General features: G+C 48.0%; 1 protein-coding gene across 1 annotated transcript; it reads right to left on the bottom strand.

Annotated features, from left to right (window-relative positions):
* Window positions 1-335: 335 nt before the first annotated feature.
* Window positions 336-3,835, bottom strand: ZNF503 (zinc finger protein 503). The gene is made up of 2 exons (XM_052677498.1): window positions 2,909-3,835; window positions 336-1,864 (listed from the first exon to the last, which is right to left on the bottom strand). The coding sequence occupies exons 1-2, from the start codon at window positions 3,215-3,217 to the stop codon at window positions 344-346; spliced, it is 1,830 nt and encodes a 609-aa protein (XP_052533458.1). The 5' UTR covers window positions 3,218-3,835; the 3' UTR covers window positions 336-343.
* Window positions 3,836-20,227: the final 16,392 nt, after the last annotated feature.

Here is a 20,227-nt window from a genome sequence, read left to right on the forward strand (position 1 = left end):
CAATCATAGCAATTTTAAAGTAACATTAAAGAGAAGACCTCTATCTTTTTATTTATATTCTACAATGGGTGTTCCACTTTTACCTATTGAGCTCAGTTAAGTAATGCACTTTATGATTCGTTGTCCCGCTTGAAGCTAACATAAATAAATACAGTGCTCACGGATCCAGTCCTCAGATGAACACTATCGTATAAAAAGTCCCATTTCTGTTTTGTGGGTGTTTTTTTTTTTTTTTTTTTTTGTGGTTGTTGTTGTTTTGTTTTTTTTTCCTTGCCGACTTCCACCGAGTTCAGAGGGCTCCCTCCCTCCTTCCCTCCCTCCCCCTCCCTCCCGCCCGCGCCGCTCACTGGTAGCCCAGCGCCGAGGCTGTGGTGAGTCTCTGCCCGTATAGTGCGTAAGGGGAGTAGTAGGGTCCCGTGGCGGCGGGCACGGGCACGGGCGCGCCGGGGGTGGGCAGCGGGCTCTTGGAGTACGGGTGGTAGCGGCTGCCGAGTCCCAGAGCGTGGTGCGGGCTGCGCAGCGCCAGCGTGCCCGGGCTGCCCGGGGCGCCCGTGGTGGGGATGTGCATGTGGCACGCCATGGCCGCGGCCGCCGCGCTGGCCAGCGACGAAGAGCTGGGATAGCTGGAGAGGAGTTTATCGGTGCCCGGGAAGGCAGTATGGGTCCGCAAGTGGCTAAGCAGCTCCTCCGAGGTGGCGAAGCGCTTGTCGCAGGGTCCGTTGGCCGACACCCAGTTGCAGATGTGCGGCTGGGGGTCGTTGGGGAGCATGAAGCCGTAGGGGTACAGAGGGTGGCCGGCCAGCGAGGGAGGAGTGGCGCCGGTCAGCGAGGAGTGCACGCCGTGCAGGGGGTGCGTGGGGTACACCAGGGGGTATCCGGACTTGAGGGCCTGGTCGTGGGCACAGGAGGCGCCGGCTGCGCCGGCCAGGTGGCTGGCGCAGTGGTAGCTCAGGCAGTACGGGTCTCGGCACAGGCTGGCCGTCATCACCGACGGCGGCGACGCGCCCGCCAGCGGGCTGGAGCCGGCCGGCTTGCTGCAGCCCAGGCTGCCCGCGGCCGCCAGCTGGGCCCCCACCAAGCTGGAGGATTTGGTGGGGTCTAGGGCCACGCCGTGCGGCAGGAACTGCGGCGGGTAGCCCGCATACGCCCCGGCCAGCGTCCCCGGGTAGCTCATGCCCGCCGGAGGCAGTGGGAAGACGGTCTGGCCCGGCTTGTAGGGGGAGACGGGGGCCACGAGGCCCGAGCCCAGCACGGAGGCGGAGGAGGTGGCGGTGGTGCTGCTGCAGGAGGAGGCGGAGTCCGAGGCGATGGGCTTGGAGCCCGGCGCGCTCTCCTGGTGCTGGTTGACCTCCACGTTAATCCCGGCACAGCTCACGCTAATCCGGCCGTGGCCGATGCCAGCGGAGCCCGGGCCGCCCTCCGCGCCGGAGCCGCCGCTCTTGCCGCAGCTCTCCGAGTCCTTCTTGTCCTCCCCGCCTTTGCCCTCCGTCGGCAGCAGCCCAGGCGAGCAGGCGGAGGCGCTGGAGTTGGGGCTGCCTGTCCTTGGGGTGAACGGCTGGCAGGTGGCGCTCGGCACCCGGAATCCCGACTTCTCCCCAGCCGCGACCCCCGCCGCGGGGGTGCCCGCGCAGCTCGCCGCCCCCGGCTCCTTCTTCTCCGCGCCCGGTTTGGAGTAGGGCTTGAAGCTCGACTTGTCCTCCACACCGATGTCGCTGAGTTTCAGGGGGCCCGACTTGGAGTCCTTGTCGCCTCCGGAGCCATTGGAGGTGACCGAGGAGAGTTTGGAGGAAGGGGACGGGTCCGGCTTTCCTATCTGCGAGCAAGTTTGTGCCAAAAGGGCCAGGGGGCTTTTCTTCGCATCCAGCTGCAGGAATTAGACACACAACAACAGAGGTTTAATGGGGGAGTCCAATCAAAGAAAAAAAAAAAAAAAAAGAAAAAGAAAAAAGAAAAACCAAAAAGCCCGGAGCGTACCTAGTAGGTCTCTTGTCCCGCACGTTTTTGCAGGGGCCAGCCTGGAAGCGATGAACGATTTCGTGCGCATTCATCACCCTGACAGCCCCCTCCCCTGCATGCACCATTTTCCACAAAGCCTTTAAAGAGGGCTTGGGCTCGCTGGAGCAGTGCGAACACCCCCTCGGCTGCCCAGCGCCCACCGGGCAGCGCCCACCCCGCACCGACCCCCGCCTCCGGCGTGAGGGAGCCCTTGGGCCGCGCCAGCTGCCGCATTTCTGCGCCCTGACCACGGCCGCTATTTATAATCAGAGCCCGGAGGAGCCGGGCTCCGGGGGAGAGCCGTGCTTCGCTCCGCAGAGACCTCAGTGAAATCATTCATTCCCACGGACACACCCTTCTCACCACCCTCTCCATTTCGAGGTTCGCTTCCTAAAACAGCGAAGGGCCCCGATAGCGTGGAGAAAGGGAGAGCGGGGCCCCGAAGCCCCCAAAAGACGGCAAAGGCGGAGGGCCGAGCGCCGCCATAACCGCCCCGCGCCGCGCAGAGCCCGTGCCCGAGCACCCCCCGCAACGCCCGGCAGCTGCGAGCGTGGCCGGATCGTGACCCCGGAGCGGGGCGCTTCCTTCCACCCACCGCTCCTCACTCTCTCTCTCAAAAATAAATAAATAAATAAATAAATATTTTTTAAAAAAAGTATACACATACACATATGTATAATAAAACGTTTAAAAAAAATCAAAAGGAGTAAAAAAAAAAAAAGATAAAAAGAGCAAAAATGAAAGTTTATTCAAAAAAGAATCGCCAGGCAGCCGAGTAAACACGGAAACGAAGACCTCCTCGCACTAAGATCAAAGGCGCCCGTTCCCGGTGCGACCGCGACCCGGAGCGGAACGGGCGCGGGGCAGCCGCCATGCGGGGCGACCAGCGCACGGAGGGGCCGGGGCTGCTTACCTCGATGGGGCTGACGGGCGTGGAGGGGAGAGGCTGCAGGTACTCGGGGTGTAGGATGTGGCCGGTCCGCGCCGTGAGCATTTTCAGCACCTTGATGGGCAGGCGGTTGGCTTGGCGCAGCGGGTCCGAGGGGGGGACGGCGTGGAAGCAGGGCTTGACGGCGGCGCTGCCGGGGCTCCCAGCGTGCCCGGTCGGCCCGGCACTGAGGTCGGCGGCGCTGCGGCTGCGGCGGGGGCTGCCTCCGGGCTCGCTCAGGCTGCTGCTGCGCTTACTACTTCTGAGAGCAGAAAGCGAGGGCGATGTGATCATGACCCAAAACCTCGCATGAAAACTGGGGCAAGTCGCGCCGCTCGCACTCGGAAACGCTTGCTCGCTTTCTGCGGGCGAGAAGGGAAAAAATCCACACGCCCCCCGAGGAGGAAAACAAACATAAAATGTCCCGCGGCTCTTGCTGGCGGGGAGGGCGTGGGTGGGGAGGGGGGGGGGAAGGGGGAGCCGGCCGGAGAGAAAGAGGAGGAAAAAAAGCCGAGTAATCCGTGCGCTGCGAGGGGCGGGGGGCGCGGGCGGCTGCGCCGTGCCCGGCCGCTCTCGGCTCCCGGCTGCGGCGCGGGGCGGGCGGGCGGAGCGCTCGGCTCCGCGCTCAGTTGTGCTGCGAGCCGCTGCCCATCCAGCCCGGGGTCTGGCGGAGAAACTCACTTCAAAAGCAGCTGAATTAGTCTGAGATTAAAGCCTTTGCCGCCTTCCAATCAAATGGGACCCCGAGGTGATTGGAGGGTCAAGGGGATGTGACGTTCCCTTTTCTGGGGCTTTTTTTCTCTGTTTTTAATGGGCTCTCGCTCTTTTTTTTTTTTTTTTTTTTTTTTTTTTTTTTTTCCCTTTCTCGTCCGCCTCCCCTCTCCCCTCCCCTCCTTCCTTGTTTGCGCTCCCAGGACGGGCTGGGCGTTAATTCTGTGTTTCACATCACGCGCCGCGAACGTTTTTCTTCCTCCGCGGCCAGCGCGGCTCCCCGGGCAGCGGCGAAGGCGGCCGCGGGCCGACGGTCGCCGGCCGGGAAGGAGGCTGTCGCGGGGCCCCTCCGACCCTGAGAACGGCCTCGACGCGGCGCTCGCCCGATCGCGGCCCTCCGCCGCCTGTCCGCGCCGCGCCGCGCCCGGGCCCGGCCCTCGCCCCCACTCCCCACCCCGGAGCGGCTCCGCCGCCCCCGCCGGGCCCCGGGGAAGGGCGCGGGCCGCTTTCCGCCCCTCCCGGCCGACTGCGCGGGGACGGGCGCGGACGAGAACCTGCAGAGCTGCGGCCCTGCCCGCGGGAGCCGAGGCGCTGCGGCGCGGCCTGCTGCGGCGGCGGCGTCGCCGCGCGCTGTCACGCAGCGCCCGCCGCGCCGCGCTGCGCGGGTCCCCGCCCCGCCGTCAGCTGTCAGCGCTCCCCGCCGCCATCCGTCAGTGGCTTGTCAGCCCTGCCAATCCGCCCTGATTTATGTCAGCTTTTGTTGCTGATTACAAGCCTGGTGTGACTCCAGGGGGAGAGTGAGGGAGGAAGGAAAACAGAGAGAGAGCGAGCGGCTCCGCGGCGTAGAGCCGGAACTCGTCTTTCTGCGGGAACGGGCGGCGGGGCCGCTCTCCCCTTCCCACTCCGCAGCGGCCGTCTTGGCCCCGACGCCGCACCAGGGAGCGGGCGGCTCCGCGCCCCGGCCTGGCTGGGGGCCGCCTGCGCCGTTCCGGGTGCGCAGCGTGAGCCTTGCTTGCTGCCCTTCTGCCGCTCCCCGCGCCGCCCGCTGCTCTCCCCTTTGTACTTCCCGTCCCGCTCTTCCCCACCTCCTCATCCCGTAACATTTTTTTTTTTTTCCACAGGCAAAACGTGTTAATCAATCTTTTACTTTTGTTTCCGGATCTGACATGGTGGCCCACACAATCTACAACATTAACAAAAAGGTCACTTAGAGATAAAACACGTTTGACAAGTGAAGAACAAGGCAAGTGCTTCAGGGGTCGCGGCCAATTCCTGACCTGGACTCCGACCAGAACAGGCGCCGCTCGTGGAGGGGTGGGCGTGGGGAAGGACTTTCCCTGCTCGCTCTCGGCCCCGCCGAGCCCCGTCCGTCGCCTTCGCCTTCGCCTTCTCCTTCCCCTCACCGCCACCCCGGGCCCTGTGCCGGGCAGCCCCCCGCGGCCCTCTCCCCACGGGACGCCTTTCTTCTACGCCCTCCCCGCCCCCAGAGTGGTGCTCCGTCGGTCCCTCAGCCGGGTCAGCATCTCGGGTGGCTTTTATTGAACCGCTGCGCTCTTTGGCACGTTGGATAGAACGGGGCGATACGCGGAACTGCCCGCGCCTCCTAGAAAGATGATTTTAACAAACTTTTTAATTTCTGTGTGTTCTCTGGAATCGTGGAGCGTGTCGCCGGAACATGTCGGTGCAAGGCAGAACCGGGCTTCCATGTCACCGTGCCCGCTGTGTTCTTCTGAGGCCGTGACAGTTAAAGGATCGGGGGGCAGAGGGAGAAGCATCGCACAAAAGCTGCTGTTGCAGCGGGACTGACAGCCCGCACCGTGCCCGTAAGGAACTCCCCCTTCCTTCATACAGAGTGGAAGTGACTTGAATCTGCCCCAGGTTTTCCCCCCGTTCTTTCTTTTGTTGTCAAGTCCAATTGATAAATGGAGTGCAGTAAAACTCTGGAAGGAAAAAAAAAAAAAAAAAAAAAGAAAAAAAAAAAAAGCTGAAACCTTCATTTGTGTTCATTTGCATTAAAGTGCTTGGAACAGCTGTTTTCCTTACAGGACCAGAGAGACTCCTATCTGTTTTCTCGTTGTATTTATCCTGCCTCCCAGGGTGAAAGCTTAAAGATTAATTGTCCTAAGGCAGAGTCAGCTGCGGGCAGCCCCCCTTCCCTCTCCCTTCCCTACCGGCCCGGCGGAGGTGCGGGGAGTTCGGGAGGGCCCTCGGACTCGAGGCAACGGCGATGCCCGCTCCGTGTGCACGGCACAGCGCACCGAGGGGAGCAGGGACGGGCGGGGAGCAGCGCGAACCCGAAGCTCTCTGGCTGAGGTAGAAGCGTCGGAGGGTACTTTAATTAGTAACTTCAGAGAACAGCTTTTCTTTTTTTCTTTTTTTTTTTTTTTTTTCCGCCGAGCCTTTGAAATGAGGATTAAATCACACTCAGCACTGTAAACTTTTTATGTAGAAGGTTGTAAAATATATATATATATTTATAATAATAAAAAACCAAACAAATGCCGAGCCATCCCCTCCCCTCGCCTCCCAAAAGCTTTTCTTAGCCGCGACAGCTCTGCCTGCTCCAAACGCGCTCAGTGCGCGGCTAGAAGCGCAGTCCCGCCGCCGGGCTGCCCCGCGGAGCGCTGCGGAGCACTGTGGAGCTTGGCGGCTCTCTCCGTTCCCGGCTAAGGAATTCGGGCTCCGTCCTGCTCATTACCTTGCGAGGGATCCTCGTTTAATGAATCCGCGCAGCCGGGTTGCTGCTTGGTGCTTACTTGTGTAGTCTTGTTGAAGTTTGGGTGGCTGTAGCTTTTATTCTTCTTTAAAAATAATAATAAAACAACAACAACAACAAAAACCTGAGGGTTGAAACCCGTCTTCCTGCTCTTACAAAGGAAAATTGTAACAAAAAAAAAAAAAAAAAAAAAAAAAAAAAAAAAGGAGAGCAAAGGAGGAATTAATTAACAAGTGCCAGTCCACACTTTCCTTTACCTACCAGCTATTGGCAAGCATGTCAAGTCGATTTTATTTGCACACAATGGAAATGATTTATTTTCTCTTAAAAAGGAGTGGGCTGGCAGATATTTGAGGAGAAGAGAGCGAGACCGAGAGAGGAAAAAAAGTTTGAAAATGCCTTGAACTATTCACTGTCGAGATGGCTAATCAGTATTGAGGCTCGAGGGCACTCGGGCAGCTTTTCAATGCGGTTTTCCTTTCATCTCAAGCTGGATGGAGGCGCTCAATTAAAAGCCTATCAGTTTGTAAGTAAATCAACGCCTATCAAAGTTGTCACATCAAACAAAACGATTATTATTGCAGCCCGCCTCCCCTATTAATCTCCCTCTAAAATAATCCGCTTGACAGGTCAGGCTGGCGAGCTGCAAAGCCTGGTCGGGATCACCCAAAAACCCGGAGCGAGCCTTCCCCCGGGAGAGGGAACTGCAGCAGCTCGACACCAGCCCTGCTGGCTCTCTCCCTTGCCATTTCAGCGTCAGGTTCTGCACATCACGCTGGGAAAGGGCGTTCGGTCTTCTAAACTGAACAGCCACTGCCCTACAGGCCCTTGAGAATTTTTTTGTCTTCCCTTCCGCCCCCTTCTCCTTTCTATCGCTTGTGAACAAGGTTCAGCTTTCAATTAACAGAAACTCGGTTGCTGAGTTGTCCTTGTGCTGTATTTCTGTGCACAGCACAGAGTCTGTCCTGGGCGACAGTCTCCTTTGCTTTGGGAGTGCTGGAGCTTCCCCACCCGCCCCACGGCTCCTACAGAGGTACCGTGCATTGCAATGGCTTTTTGTGGATGATGCGTCTCCTTCCATAATTTTTTTTCCCCTTTCAAAAATGATAATACTTCTGATAAGGAACGTTCTGGTGTATTGGAAACACAGCACCACGAATTCACACACTTGGGAAGGACAGCCTGTTTTTATTCTTTTTTTTTCTTTCAATTTTTATTTTTTTCCCCCAGGTGAGCATGGGGGCACCCAGATAACAGCTGACACATCAGCCCAGGTACCCAGCCGAGGCGCGGGGCATTTCTTGTTGTCAAAGCCCTGCCCTGAATGCCTGCCAACAGAAAAGAGGATTTCCAAACCTCTCCTCTGTTTGCGTAGCGCTTGAAAATATTTACCCTTATGATTGTAATTACTTTCCTAATACATATGAGGAAGATATGTTTTGCGCTGCATGACACGTAGGTAATCGTCTTATAAGCGGGGATACATTTGGAGCCATCTTCAAAATAACAGTCACGTTTAAGTGCCTAAGATTCCCCCCCCCCCCCCCCCCCCAATGATATTTTTGCAAAACAAGCAGAAAATCGCTTTTCTGTTTGTTTGTTTGCTTCTTCCTTCCGGAAGCGGACCTTCTCTTAAATGCTTTCAAAGGAATTCGACCGGTTTTCTTCCCTTTGTCACGTCAAGAGAGAAGGAAGCGACGAACACACCCAATAAACCCTTTTCCTTTTAAGTCATTTGATAGATCCCTTTATTGATGTTGGGAGTTTCGTGTATGAGTGTGAAGGTTTTAATCTCCGTGCTGAAGCCCTTTCGCCAAGGGTGTTTTGCAGAAGTGCCCTCTGTTATGTTCCAGGTGTTGTCTGAGCGAACAGCTCTCGTTTCAAACCCGCCCTGAGGGAACTTTCTGGAGGGAGCGGGTGAAAGCAGAGCCAGGCGGCTCCGGCGGCGCGGCACGGGCAGGGCACGGCTCCTGCCTGGCGCATCGACATCCTCGGTTGCATTTCACGTTGTGCAATGTGCTACGACTTAAACCAGCAGCCGAAAGCGAGCGATCACGTTCCCTAATCCGTGCACGTGTAGTTGAGCTGGCGCTCGCTGCCTGGTTTGTGGGAACGAAGCTTTAGCTTCTGTGGCACCTTGCTCTTGCACACCCTTGAGTCCCACAGCTCGTCCGCACGCCTTTGTGCTCATCCACGCCAGGGCTCCGGGAGAGGCTGACCCGAGCAGCGCCCGGCGCCGGTTGGCTCAGCGCCGCAGAGCGCAGCGCGCAGTGGAGGCGATCCCGAGCTTCCTCCCCTAGGCTCCCAGACGTGCGGAGTGTTTATTGACAACTTTGTTATGGAAACTGTGCAGATCGGCCAGATGCGGCGGCGTTAGGAGCAGCGCCTTTTTCTGCGCGCCGCAAAGTTGGAGGGCTGTGGCTGGAAAAGGCACGGGCACCCCAATAATTAACCTCATCCGACAGCCCGAGTGACAAATGAACGATAATCCTCGAAGTAAATCCTCGAGATGGGCACGGCCGGGCGGGGGCGGGGGGAAGAGAGAGAGGGGTTCGTCTTTGCCATCTTCTTGAAACAGCCGAGGTCCCCGATCCGAAAAGGTTAAAATAATCTCAATTTTAATAACTGTTAGCTTGTTTTCGGTCATCCCTAATGATGCATTTAGGGCTCTTCTAATCCCAACCGCTTTCATCTTTAGCTTTTTACACCTGAAAATTAATTCCACCTAAAGTACATTTTTCATTTGGTACTGTACTAGCGACGTGCAAATAATTTACATCAGCGTTCATCAGGACTGTCCCGGAGTGATGGATCATTTTGTTGAGTTGCAGTAAAAGTGCAGAATGATCTATAATGATGTAATATATACATTAAAAGGGTGTCTGGATGATCAGAGTTTTGCTAAAAATGTAAAAGGGCTTTTTGATTGATAACAGGGTTGCTGTTTTTCTGCAAAGGCTGTCACGGGCTGACACAATGCTTGAGTTATTAGGGCAGAGAAGGGCAACCATAAATTTCCAACGTCAGGCAAAAACTCTCTTTATTGTCTATATGATGGATGGGCCTCCGTACTAGACACCAAATACTTCGTATCACCCTTAAATGGGAACACATTTTTCGTGGCCATAATTCATGTTTTTTAAATAGAAAGTTTGAAATGCCTGCCTATATTTCACAACCCTGACATATTTATGAATCACTCCCTGCATGCAAATATAATTATTTAAAGCACCGAGGTGACATATGGGTTAGAAATGTACCGAATGCTGTTAGCGGAGTGATTTTTTTTAATTCCCTAAATTGAACACCATAGAAAACTCTGCCTGTCTGCTCGGATCAATAAAGTCGAAGGTGAAGTTTTACTGATTTTGTCAGTGCCACATACAGATTCTCGCTTTTGATTAGGTGCGGCAGGCAAAGAGGGAGTCTTTCGGCAATTACTGCTAGGTTAATGAAAGAAACACTCGTCTTTCTATTGGCACCCCGCGCAGACACACACATTTCTTCCCCCCTTCCCCCCCACTTCGGGTGCGGAGCTACCCACGGGTGCACCCCCTGAGCGTTATGTGCAGGACGCATTTCCCAGCTGACAGCGCTCAGTCTTGCGGGAGCGGCCGCCGATGCTGCCGGGGACCCCAGAGGTGCCTGATGGCGGGGCCGGGGAGCCTCCTCCGGCAGCACGGGGAAAGGACGCGGCGTGGATCCGCCGCCCCGAGCCTCCGGGCAGCCCTGCGGCCGCCGCCACTTCCGCCGGGGCGGGCGGAGCCCCGGCCTCATCCCGCGCCCCGCCCGCCGCCTGCGCCCGCCCCCAGCCGGGCCGGGAGCAGTGGGGACGGGGGAGCAGCGCCTGGCAGCGGGAGGCGCCTCCAAGGCTCCCCGTCTCTGTGCGGGTGCTGCCGCAGCCTCTCCGCTGCGTTCTGCCGGGGCTGCTCCGGCTTCAACCGCGTCCGCCCTCCGGAGCCCGCAGCTCAGCCTGAGCGGTCGTCCCGGGGCGTGCAGCACCTCTGCATGTGTTTCATTGGGACCTCTGTTGTTTTCGACGGAGCTCGAGCGAAGCCGGCATCAACATCACTTTGTAGCTTGAATATTTTCTCCCGTGGACTCGCGTGTAAACGTGTAAAATGTTCGCGGCAGTCCAAACTTACTATAGCAGGCTGACTCTTTGCCCATAAAATGTTAAATCAACCATGACCAGACTCATTTTCCCATGTCAGCCGAGAGGACTCCGTAAATCAACACATTAGGGCTTCGCAGGGCAGGAGCTGCGTGTGCCTCATGCAAAGCGGCCCTGACAGCCGCTCTCCCGGTGTCGGGGCTGTCAGCCCGCGTGCTGCAAAGCGGCGGGAGAGGGCCCAGGAGCGGGTGCTGCCGGAGTAGGGAGGGGGGAGAGGGGGAGCGGCTCCGGGTTATTCGCCTTCCGACGTGTCTGCGCTTCTGTCTTACAGGTGTTCTGCAAAGCCTATCCCAGCAGCTTGAAAAGCTTTGATGAGCCCATGCCTGTGCTGAAGGCCAAGTGTAGGCGCTTCTCAACACCTCCAGGAGGAGCCCAGTTGGAGGCTGTTATAGGTAGCTCGTGCTGGGGATGCGGAGGGCTGTGATAGCCTTACTTGGAAGTGCTCTGGGCAAATAAGGCTGGGAAAGAATAGCCTTGGTTGTAGGATGCTGCTCAGGAGGACCCAGGACAACCCTCTCTTTGTTTGAGAAACAAGCAAGTATTTTAGAGTTGGTGGTGGTGGTGGTGGTGTGTGTGGCTTTCTTTCCTCTTTTATCTCTAAGTAATGTGCTATGTTCAATAAAAAGCCCCAGCTAACCAGTCCTTATCTAACCCACTATCTCTGGGTAGGAGTTCAGATATTGGAAAGCTCGTATCTGGATGTGAGTAGGTTTGAAGGAAAAGGAGACATAGCACAGCATATAGCGAAATGATATAACCCCTTACTGGTCCTGATAGTTACACACATTGAATCAGATTAGATTCAGATATCGAGGTAGAGCCTTGTGCTATATTTCATGAAATGGGCCTCGGCATAGAGAAATCATTATCCTGTGCTCCTTGCTGGATTGCCTCCCACTCGAAGAGGTGACCCAGCTGTGACCCAGACTCTGAACAGTTGTGTGTAAATTTAATTTTCAGCATTACATCATTCCAACTGGAATCTCACCTCCTTGCTTGCTGTTGTGCTGTGTGGCTTACCTGGTGGTAGGGAGAAAAAAGGAAAAGGAGAAAACAATGCTGCATGTTATGAAATATGCGACAAAATGAGTTAGCCAAAAGATGAGTTTAAAAGCCTACAAAACGTCTAAAAGATGAGGATTTCCATGATGTTACAAAATCCGCTTACAAAGTTTCCCACATTTTAAAAAAGCAAAGGTCAGGAGACAGCAGTCAAGTGTCTTTAGCTTTTATTTTTGGTCAGAGCTCTCACTGCCCAAGGAAGGGCTGCGCTGTGACAAATTGTTCTTTGAAGTTCCCTGTATTTGTGTGGTTTTTGCATACACTGTATTTTCCCTGGCAGGTTTTTGGAATATGAGTTTTATAGAAATTGCCAAAGCCTGAGAGAGTGAGCAAACTTTGCGCTGTAAAAGGGGACTAGAAGTAGCCCTCTTTGTGAAGCCTGCTCGTTCCCCCAAAAGTTAAAGGATTTGAAGGAGACTAGGAGTAAAAAGCACAAAGGCCACAGCCCACTTCATCTAATTGTCATTTTTGTTTTTCTTTAGTTGATCAGAGGGTTACCCTTCAAGTCCTTTATTTCCGGTCTCAAATGTATTTTTTTTTCTCTTTTCCTTGTTTCTTTTTCATTCGTGGAAAGTTCAAATGCTCGATGGATGACAAAGCGCAGTTGAAGTATGGGAGTGTGAAGAGTTTGTTTCCTGACCAGCTTCATTCAGGTACTCCCAGCTCTGATAAATGTACCTTTAGTGTCAGGAGCAGAGATTAAAGGCGATGGGAGCCTGGCCAAGGTCACAAGTCCTTATAGTAAATAAGTGGTCTGTTCAAGTAAACTTATTAAATTGTGGCCACAGAAGAACAGAGACCAGACAGAGTTAGCAACTCTTACATTCCAATTCTAGGCTTACCATTAAGTGTGCAGCTTTATTGTGTGGCTTTTTGTTTATCTGTAAAGTGGAGTTCCTGCTATTCAGTTATCAATTACTAGGAGTTTTAATGAGGATAAAATAGTAAATGCTTTAGCATGGCATAACAAAGCTAAGAGCTTAACTTCATATTCCCTACAGAAATACTGCAATGTAATGTGCCATGCCTAGCTGCGTAACAGAGTGGTAGAATCAAGGGGATCATTTAGAGTGCTGTGCTCTCTTGTCAGAGTTAAATAATGTTATTTCACGTGAGGCTTGCAGCAGCACTGCCATGCTTTGTGCTACTCATTGGCCAGAAACAAACCTCCTCCCAGGTTTTGTCAGTCCTTCATTAGATTTTTCAAATTCATGGAATGATGTAATATAACCAACATGTGTGTGTGATGATGGCATGTCTTTGGTCCTTTGAGTGTTAAATGCCCCACATTTCTGTAATTTTTGAGTTCTTGTGGTTTTCTGTTAGATTTATGTAATATGTTGTTGTTTTTAACCTGTGACCTTGAAATCACGAACAATCCCCATGTTAGTACGACAGAGGTACAAATGGCATTATTATATAGCTTTGGTGGTCTTGTTTGAATGTTATTAATATACAAGGGTAAAATCAATTAGTGAAACACCATTTTTGAAATGTAATTTATTAACACTGTGTAAAAGTATTCTTCGGTTGGCTAGCTTTAAGACAGAGATAATATAATAGCATTGTGGCTACTTCAGTTAGGGCTTGCTTCTTCTCTCCTTGGACTAAAAGGCAACATTTTCTCATTAACTACTACATGAACAGAATTGGACTGTGGTAAGCAGCTGTTTTGGTTCAGTAATCTCCCATTGTTTCTTTTCCACATTTTTATCACCATCTCAGTGGGAAGACAAAATTTAAGCAGGATGCTATTATAGATGGTATAGGTTTTTAATATCAAAGTATGTTAATGAGAAAGAAGAGTGGTTGGACCCAAATTATGGCATCTAAGGAGTACAGTAAACATTATAACCCAATTTAAAATACCTCAGAGATGATTCAGTTTCCCTGGTCTATTAGCATCCATTCGTGTCTGTTATCATTAATAATGAATTGTATTACTAAACCAGAGGAGAAAAAAATAAGAATCCAAGGCCATTTTTCCTTCATTGTGAAAGCTAGCAGGAGTAGACGGAATTTTTTTCAAGACTATATTAATAACTACAGCATTCATATAAACAACTGTGGATCTCTGACAGGCTCTTTACAGCGGAAGTAGAAGCTATTATTGGCCAGAACTATCTGCTTCTTTCAAGGTACCACTTAAAATTGCTTGTGGAACAAGAATGATGAAAAATGGTTGGCTTGAGGCTCAGCTGTGGTTATGAAAATTAGCTGACCTTGATTTTTTTGGGGGGGGCAATATTTTAAATTTTTGTAATTCAGATGATGTGAAAAATCCCAGTTACTTGCAGTAGTAAAGGACAAGATTTGTTCAGGTGGCTTCTGGGTGTGCAATCTAGTGTAACCAAGGAGAAGAGTGCTGAAAGGAAATATGGTTCTCTCCTGTGGCAATATTGTAGTTTTATTTATATATTTATGCTGGTGTAATGAAAGCAATAACATTTTTACTGTGAACAGTAACTTGGGATGCCACGATATCCTAACCTGGGTTGGTTATATTTATGTTTATAATATATAGATTGGAAAAAAAAAAAAAAAAAAAAAAAAAAGTATTACCCTTTAGAATAATGTTTGGCTTAAAGGTGGTTTGGTATCTTTTACACAATCTTGCCTGCATGTCTCTCTAGACAGATCAAATGTTTATCTCTAATACTCCTATATCTTCCTAGAAGGCCTAGGTACTCTTTCTTGTGGAATATAATGGGGGAGGAAAAAAAATAGGATAATGCAGTCTCCACAGATTGATCCAACTACCTGTCCTCAGCATAGACACTAGGGTATCAACATGGATCTGCTGCACTGGGACCTTTCTCAGACCTTGTAAGGCAGGGTGAATTTCATCCTTGCAAGATTAAGAACCGAAACAGACTCCTGAGGTAGAGAAAATTAATTTAATGGTTATAAAGACGTCAGACTGATGACACCAGAGAATGAAGTGCAGAATGTCCTTCCCTGCCTTGCCAGAATAATTAGAGAACAGTTCATTCACATTATCTCTGTTGATTCTGCAAAAATACCAGTTGTGTGACTGGATTTCCACACCAGAGACGCCCACTAATTCTTCACGCAGGTTACTTGAAAGCCAGCGTGTGGTAACATTGTCAATACAGGTTTGTTTGACTTCCAGCCAAAGGAGATAGTCGCTACTGGCTGCATGTTTCATTTCCTAAATGTGAAGTTATAGGAAATTTTTATGCCTGCTTTTTTTTTTTTTTTTTTTTTTTTTTTTTTTTTTTTTTTTGCTGCTGCTTTTGATTCTTCGCCCTTTACTACTCAAGGTTTTTTAGTTCACCTTTAGTGACAAGTTCAGATATGAACATCTTGACTTTTATCAGTTTAGGTCGAATCATGAGCAGATTTTTTTTTTTTTTTTATTAAAAATGTTTAGTTTTCATCCTTTCACTCCGCATAAATAAAATTGCCTGAAGATATCTACCACAATCTAATCTATGATATTCTGATACCTACGGTATGCTATCAGCTTTAACATTTCTAAACCTTAAATGAATGTCTGCTATCACTGTTTAGTACAAATAGTTCTGAATGATTATAAAAATATTTAATGCATAATGCATATCACTCAGGTATTACTGTCAGTAATGGATGAGAAGCAACGTTTGGATAATTTATAAAAGTAGACAAAAACATTTTTCAGTAGGTATTGTTTTCCAAGCGTTGGTTTCTAATAATAACATTTTGGTCATAATACCTTTTTAATATAATTTAAGCTACTTATGCAAATTGGTGAACTAACTTAAGCGCTTTTATTCTACCTGAAATGCTGAAAGTATCTTACGTTACAGAAGTGTGTATAAAAACAGTTTAACTCTTTTGCGTGCTTCAAGTTAAGCAGCCTGGCGTGGGAGCTTTGTTTTGGGCAGATGAAGGTCTGCATGAACTTAGGAACCTGTAGCAGGTAGAGAGAATGCAGGGATAAAAATCTGATGCTGCAGACCTCCTCTATGCCAAACCAGTTTTTCATTTTGAAGACGCTGGGATTACCAGACACCACCATGGTGTTATGACCATCCTCTAGGTGTTCTCTAGTAGGCTGCTGGAACATGGGGATCTGCCACTAAGCAATTAACTGATTACCTTGGGTACACACTGCTTTTACAGTGTACCTGAAAGCCTTGCCAGGCATGAAACATTGGTTAACTGATTATGATATAGATGCAGAGCACTAGGGTGTCCTGTGGCTGGAGATAGGAAAGGATGGTTGTGGAGACAGTTTAGAGATCAGCCCATCTACATACATACAGGATTGGAGCTAGGGTTTTCTCCCTGATAGAAGGGCGTTATAGATGTACTCCAAGTATCTGGCTCAGAACCCCAATGACAATTATAGTGACTGTAAATGAAAAGAACATTAAGCATGCTAAGTCAGGCATGGAAAAATGAGGAAGTGCCAGAACAGAGGTTGCCTCTGCAATCTTGATTCACTCTGTTTAGTGCACAGACGTGGTGACAGTCTTGATGATGATAGAAGATCAAGATCAAACAGTATCACCTCTGTGTGATCCCTGTCTCATTTGGTGCAAAGTCTGCAACAGAGAGAATGCCAAAGGACAGTAATTTGTCACTGAGCACTCTGAGAGGAGTGGCAGTATGAAACCAAGCACAGCATAACAAAAGCAGAACATTTTTCCTTCACATGTAAAAAAACACATATATTCTGATTAAAAACTAAGGATCCTGTAGTGTGTATTTTTTTTAAATCAAATTAAAGAATTCACAGAAATAAAGGATTATAATTCAAGGTAAAAATAAAAATGCACACTTAAACAAGCCAATTTTGAATTCATTGTCTTAGTCTTGAAAACATGTAGGAAAATTACCCAGTGGTGATTACTAATATATTTGGAACATGGACCTGGAAACACATCAGTTTTATTTTTTTTAATCAGTGACAGTTTTCAATAATTCAGAAACAGGATAAGCAGGATAATTTTTTCTCCAACTTTCGTATTAAATCTAGCATAGGAAATTGGGAAAAAAAAAAAAAAAAAAATTCTAGTAGCATTGGACCAACAGGTTTGCCAGAATCAACATGATATGGTACTGTACAACTATGTCATTTGAGAAGCTTCATTTTTAGTGCTTAAGCAAGCACAAGGTGGCCTCAATGTGTTTTGAGGTAGCCAGCTGAAAAAACTTCTCCAAAACTGAAATTCTCTTGATCTTTGTTGGATGGTGAGGTGGGTATAGAGTATACTTCTGTACAACTACTTTTCCCTTGGTCTAGGGGAGTACAGCCTGGGGAAAATCTCATAGGAATCTCTTGAACATATACATGCTCTTATCTCTTCAACAGGTTTGTAACAAAATATTTTGTTTAACAAGAAAAGGTAAAAATTCTATAGAAGCCTGATCTTTTGTCTATTAATTTTGCCTTTTCCATTCTTCAAGAGGGAAAAGGCATTTCACTTTTTATTATACATGGAACAGCGATTGCAATTCCTAGGTTTTGTCCCCCTTCTTGAGTACTGGCAAGACAGCTAACCTTTCAAGCTATTTTCAGTGTAACTAGCTGTAAAATTGGAATATTCATGCCTAACTGAGATAGGTATAATGAGGTTTAATTGATTAATAGATGTAAAATGTCATGAAATTTTCAGGCAAATGACACTTCAGAAATGTTAGGTATGACTTCCTTTATATTTTAAAATAACCAATATAAATAACACTAAGAACCAATCATTATGAACAATTTCTACAAACACATTTACTTATAATCTTTCCACTGAAAGACAAATTATGATACTGAATACTTTGAATTTTCAGAATTCGAAACAGGCAGTAAAAGAAGGAAATTAATGTGCATTTCCATTCACAAGAAGCAAAAGATGAACACCAGTAAAATTTCCCTCTAGATTAAATTTTGAAAATGTTATTTTCAGTATGTGATTTTATGGGCCTGTATGAAGAAAATGTGTACATTCATGTATGCTTAAAACTGAGTCTCTAAAATCTTTCGGTAGACTTGTCAAAGTCGTCTTATTGTTCATTTACTAACTTAGTTCTGAGTGAATGTTTTGCTGTCTGCTTTTCTCCTTAAACAAAACTATTTTTAATAAGCACTGTATAATGGATAACCTCGAACTTTTCAGTATCAGAAGACTTTTCAATGTGTGATTCTCTTATAATCAGAACCTCTTTCAGTTTGTGGCAGTATGGACAGTTCTGTAGTTTTGTTAACATACGCATTTTTTCATAACAAAAAATTAATGGTAGGGAAGAACTGAACTTAAGCTTTTATTAACTTTTAATTCAGTTTAACATACAGAATAATGCCATACTGCTGCACCCATTAAGTGAGTTATTTCATTAGAGGTATACCTAAGTTAGGTTTAAGTAGATCGAGGAAAAAGGAGAAAAAGATCCAGGTTAGCTACTAGATCCCATATAGTCAGGATTTTGCACAAGAGGTCCACTTCCTGTGTCCTGGCTACTCTCTCTGAAGGGCAAGTGGCACTGCATTTTGAGTTTACGTGGCTGCAGTAGCATGCCTGTGGTGCCAGACAGCCATCAGGCTGGGGGGGGAAACCTCTACCCACTGGATATTGCCAGTAGCATGTGGGCCAGAGGGCATGTACTTGAGGAAAGGAAATGAGGTTTTAATTCCTAAAATGGTTAGTAAATTATCCATATGTATTTTAATAGGTGCTTAATGAATTGACATAAGGTTAAGCAAGCCATCAGGCACAACTTATAGCTATCCATGACTGCTATTGCTTTACTTCATCTTTAGCACACGGTTCTCAAGCCTGAGAAATTTTGTAGATTCTGTTACTCACTGCTTAGTGGTTTGAAAAATATTTACAAATAGTCATCTTCAAGTAGAAGGTGTAAAGTTACAGTCTAATAGCTGTTTTTCTGTTTTGGTAGGGAATTCTAAGGCAGATGACAAACTGGGAAAAAATGCTAGAAACTTGGCTGGTGACTCTACGTTTTTATCCCTTCATCATAAGAATTAGCTGTGCATATTTCTCAAGAGTTTTGAACTGAGAATAAAGTGTTTTTTGTTGGTTAGCGCCAGTTCTCTAACAGCTCGTTCTTTTGCAAGCTGTTTTATTCCTCTGTCCTGCGGTTCTGATCCATGACGATATTCATGACAGCTTCCCTTTTCCTGGGTTCAGTCACATAAATTGAATGACTCCACCAAAAAGAAACAAGTTTTTCATTTGTTTTTCTTGGGGGGATTGGCAGTGAAGGGGAAGCAATTAATTTGCAGAAGTTTTATGGATAATAATTTAACTTCCTGAAATGTTTTGTTTGTCTCGGTACTAAGATTTTTTGTAGTATTACTGTGACCAAATGTTAAAAACAATGTCATCCAAGACTAGATCCCTTTTAGTCTTTGCTTTTCCTGACAGAGTTCACTCAGCGTTGTCCTAAGAAGGTACAGAATCTTTAGTAAGTGAGCCAAAAGTAGCACAGTAATTTAACTCGCTGGATAATCACATGAGCTATTATGTCACCCAGATGCACTAGAATAACCTTTATTAAAATGAACAACCACGAAACAGAACCATGTGCTGATTTTTTTTTTTTTTTTTTTTTCCTGTTGTAAGTTTATGGTATTATTTAATTACCAACTTTGAAGACCTTACAGTATAACTTTCTCCAGATCAAGGTCTGACCTGGAGAAAAAGCCTGAGTGAATTTCAAGTGGTTTTACACTTTATGGCCATAAAATCAAGTATGTAAATTCTGCTATATGTTTCTACGCAGATTTCATGATATGGACATGTCTCTGCTGGGACTGAAATGTTTTGTTCCTAATTAGTGTTATGTTATCCACCACCATCAGCTGATTGCAACTTTTAAGCTTTATTCATCTGATTGGGATTCCAGCAAGAAATCTAAGCAGGAAAAGCTTTTTATATTATTAACAGTCCACCAAAAGCAATAGCAATAAGCTCTGTGTTCTCCTTGTGTGATTGCGCTCGCCAGTATTGTGACCAAATATAAACATGCTTTCAGGTTTTTTTGTATGTATGGAGTCAAAGTTGTAATCCCAAAAATTAAGTCAGGAGTTTTCCCTAGTTTAGCATTTGTCTGTCTTTAATAATCTCTTCAGTGTAAATTGGGAGTCCCTTGGTTTTATTCTGCTATTTGTTTTGCTTTTCTCATCAAAGAAACCAAAGCAGGCTTATCTAAGTATATGTCATTGAGAGCTTGAAGAAACTTTGGGAAATAAGGAGTGTTTGGAAAGCTGTAATGAATCTAATATCACATGACTGCTTGACTCACAGGTTTTTCCATGTGTTATCTACTATGCGTTCATAATAATGCCATTTTCTTGCTAAAAAAAGGCCACATCCTTGCTGAAAATATCTAGCCAACTGCACTGGGCTCTGTTGTACTTCTACTACCTTATACATGACTTTATTCAGTCCCTCTAGACCTACATTATTTGATTGAATTGTGCTAGATGCAGGACAAGAGAACTTGGGACAACAATATTCTGGAGAACCAGAAGGTATGATGGAATCCACAGGCTACAGTTATCGTTCTATTTCATATCTCCTAGGAAAAGGTATTATGAATGTTATGGGATTTGAAGAATGTCTGTGTTAGTGTATTTGCATGCAGAGTATGGAAGAAGAGAGTAAAAGACACTAGCAAGAAG

Source organism: Tympanuchus pallidicinctus, unplaced genomic scaffold, assembly GCF_026119805.1.
Source record: "Tympanuchus pallidicinctus isolate F22 unplaced genomic scaffold, pur_lepc_1.0 scaffold16, whole genome shotgun sequence".
Lineage (NCBI taxonomy): Eukaryota > Metazoa > Chordata > Aves > Galliformes > Phasianidae > Tympanuchus > Tympanuchus pallidicinctus.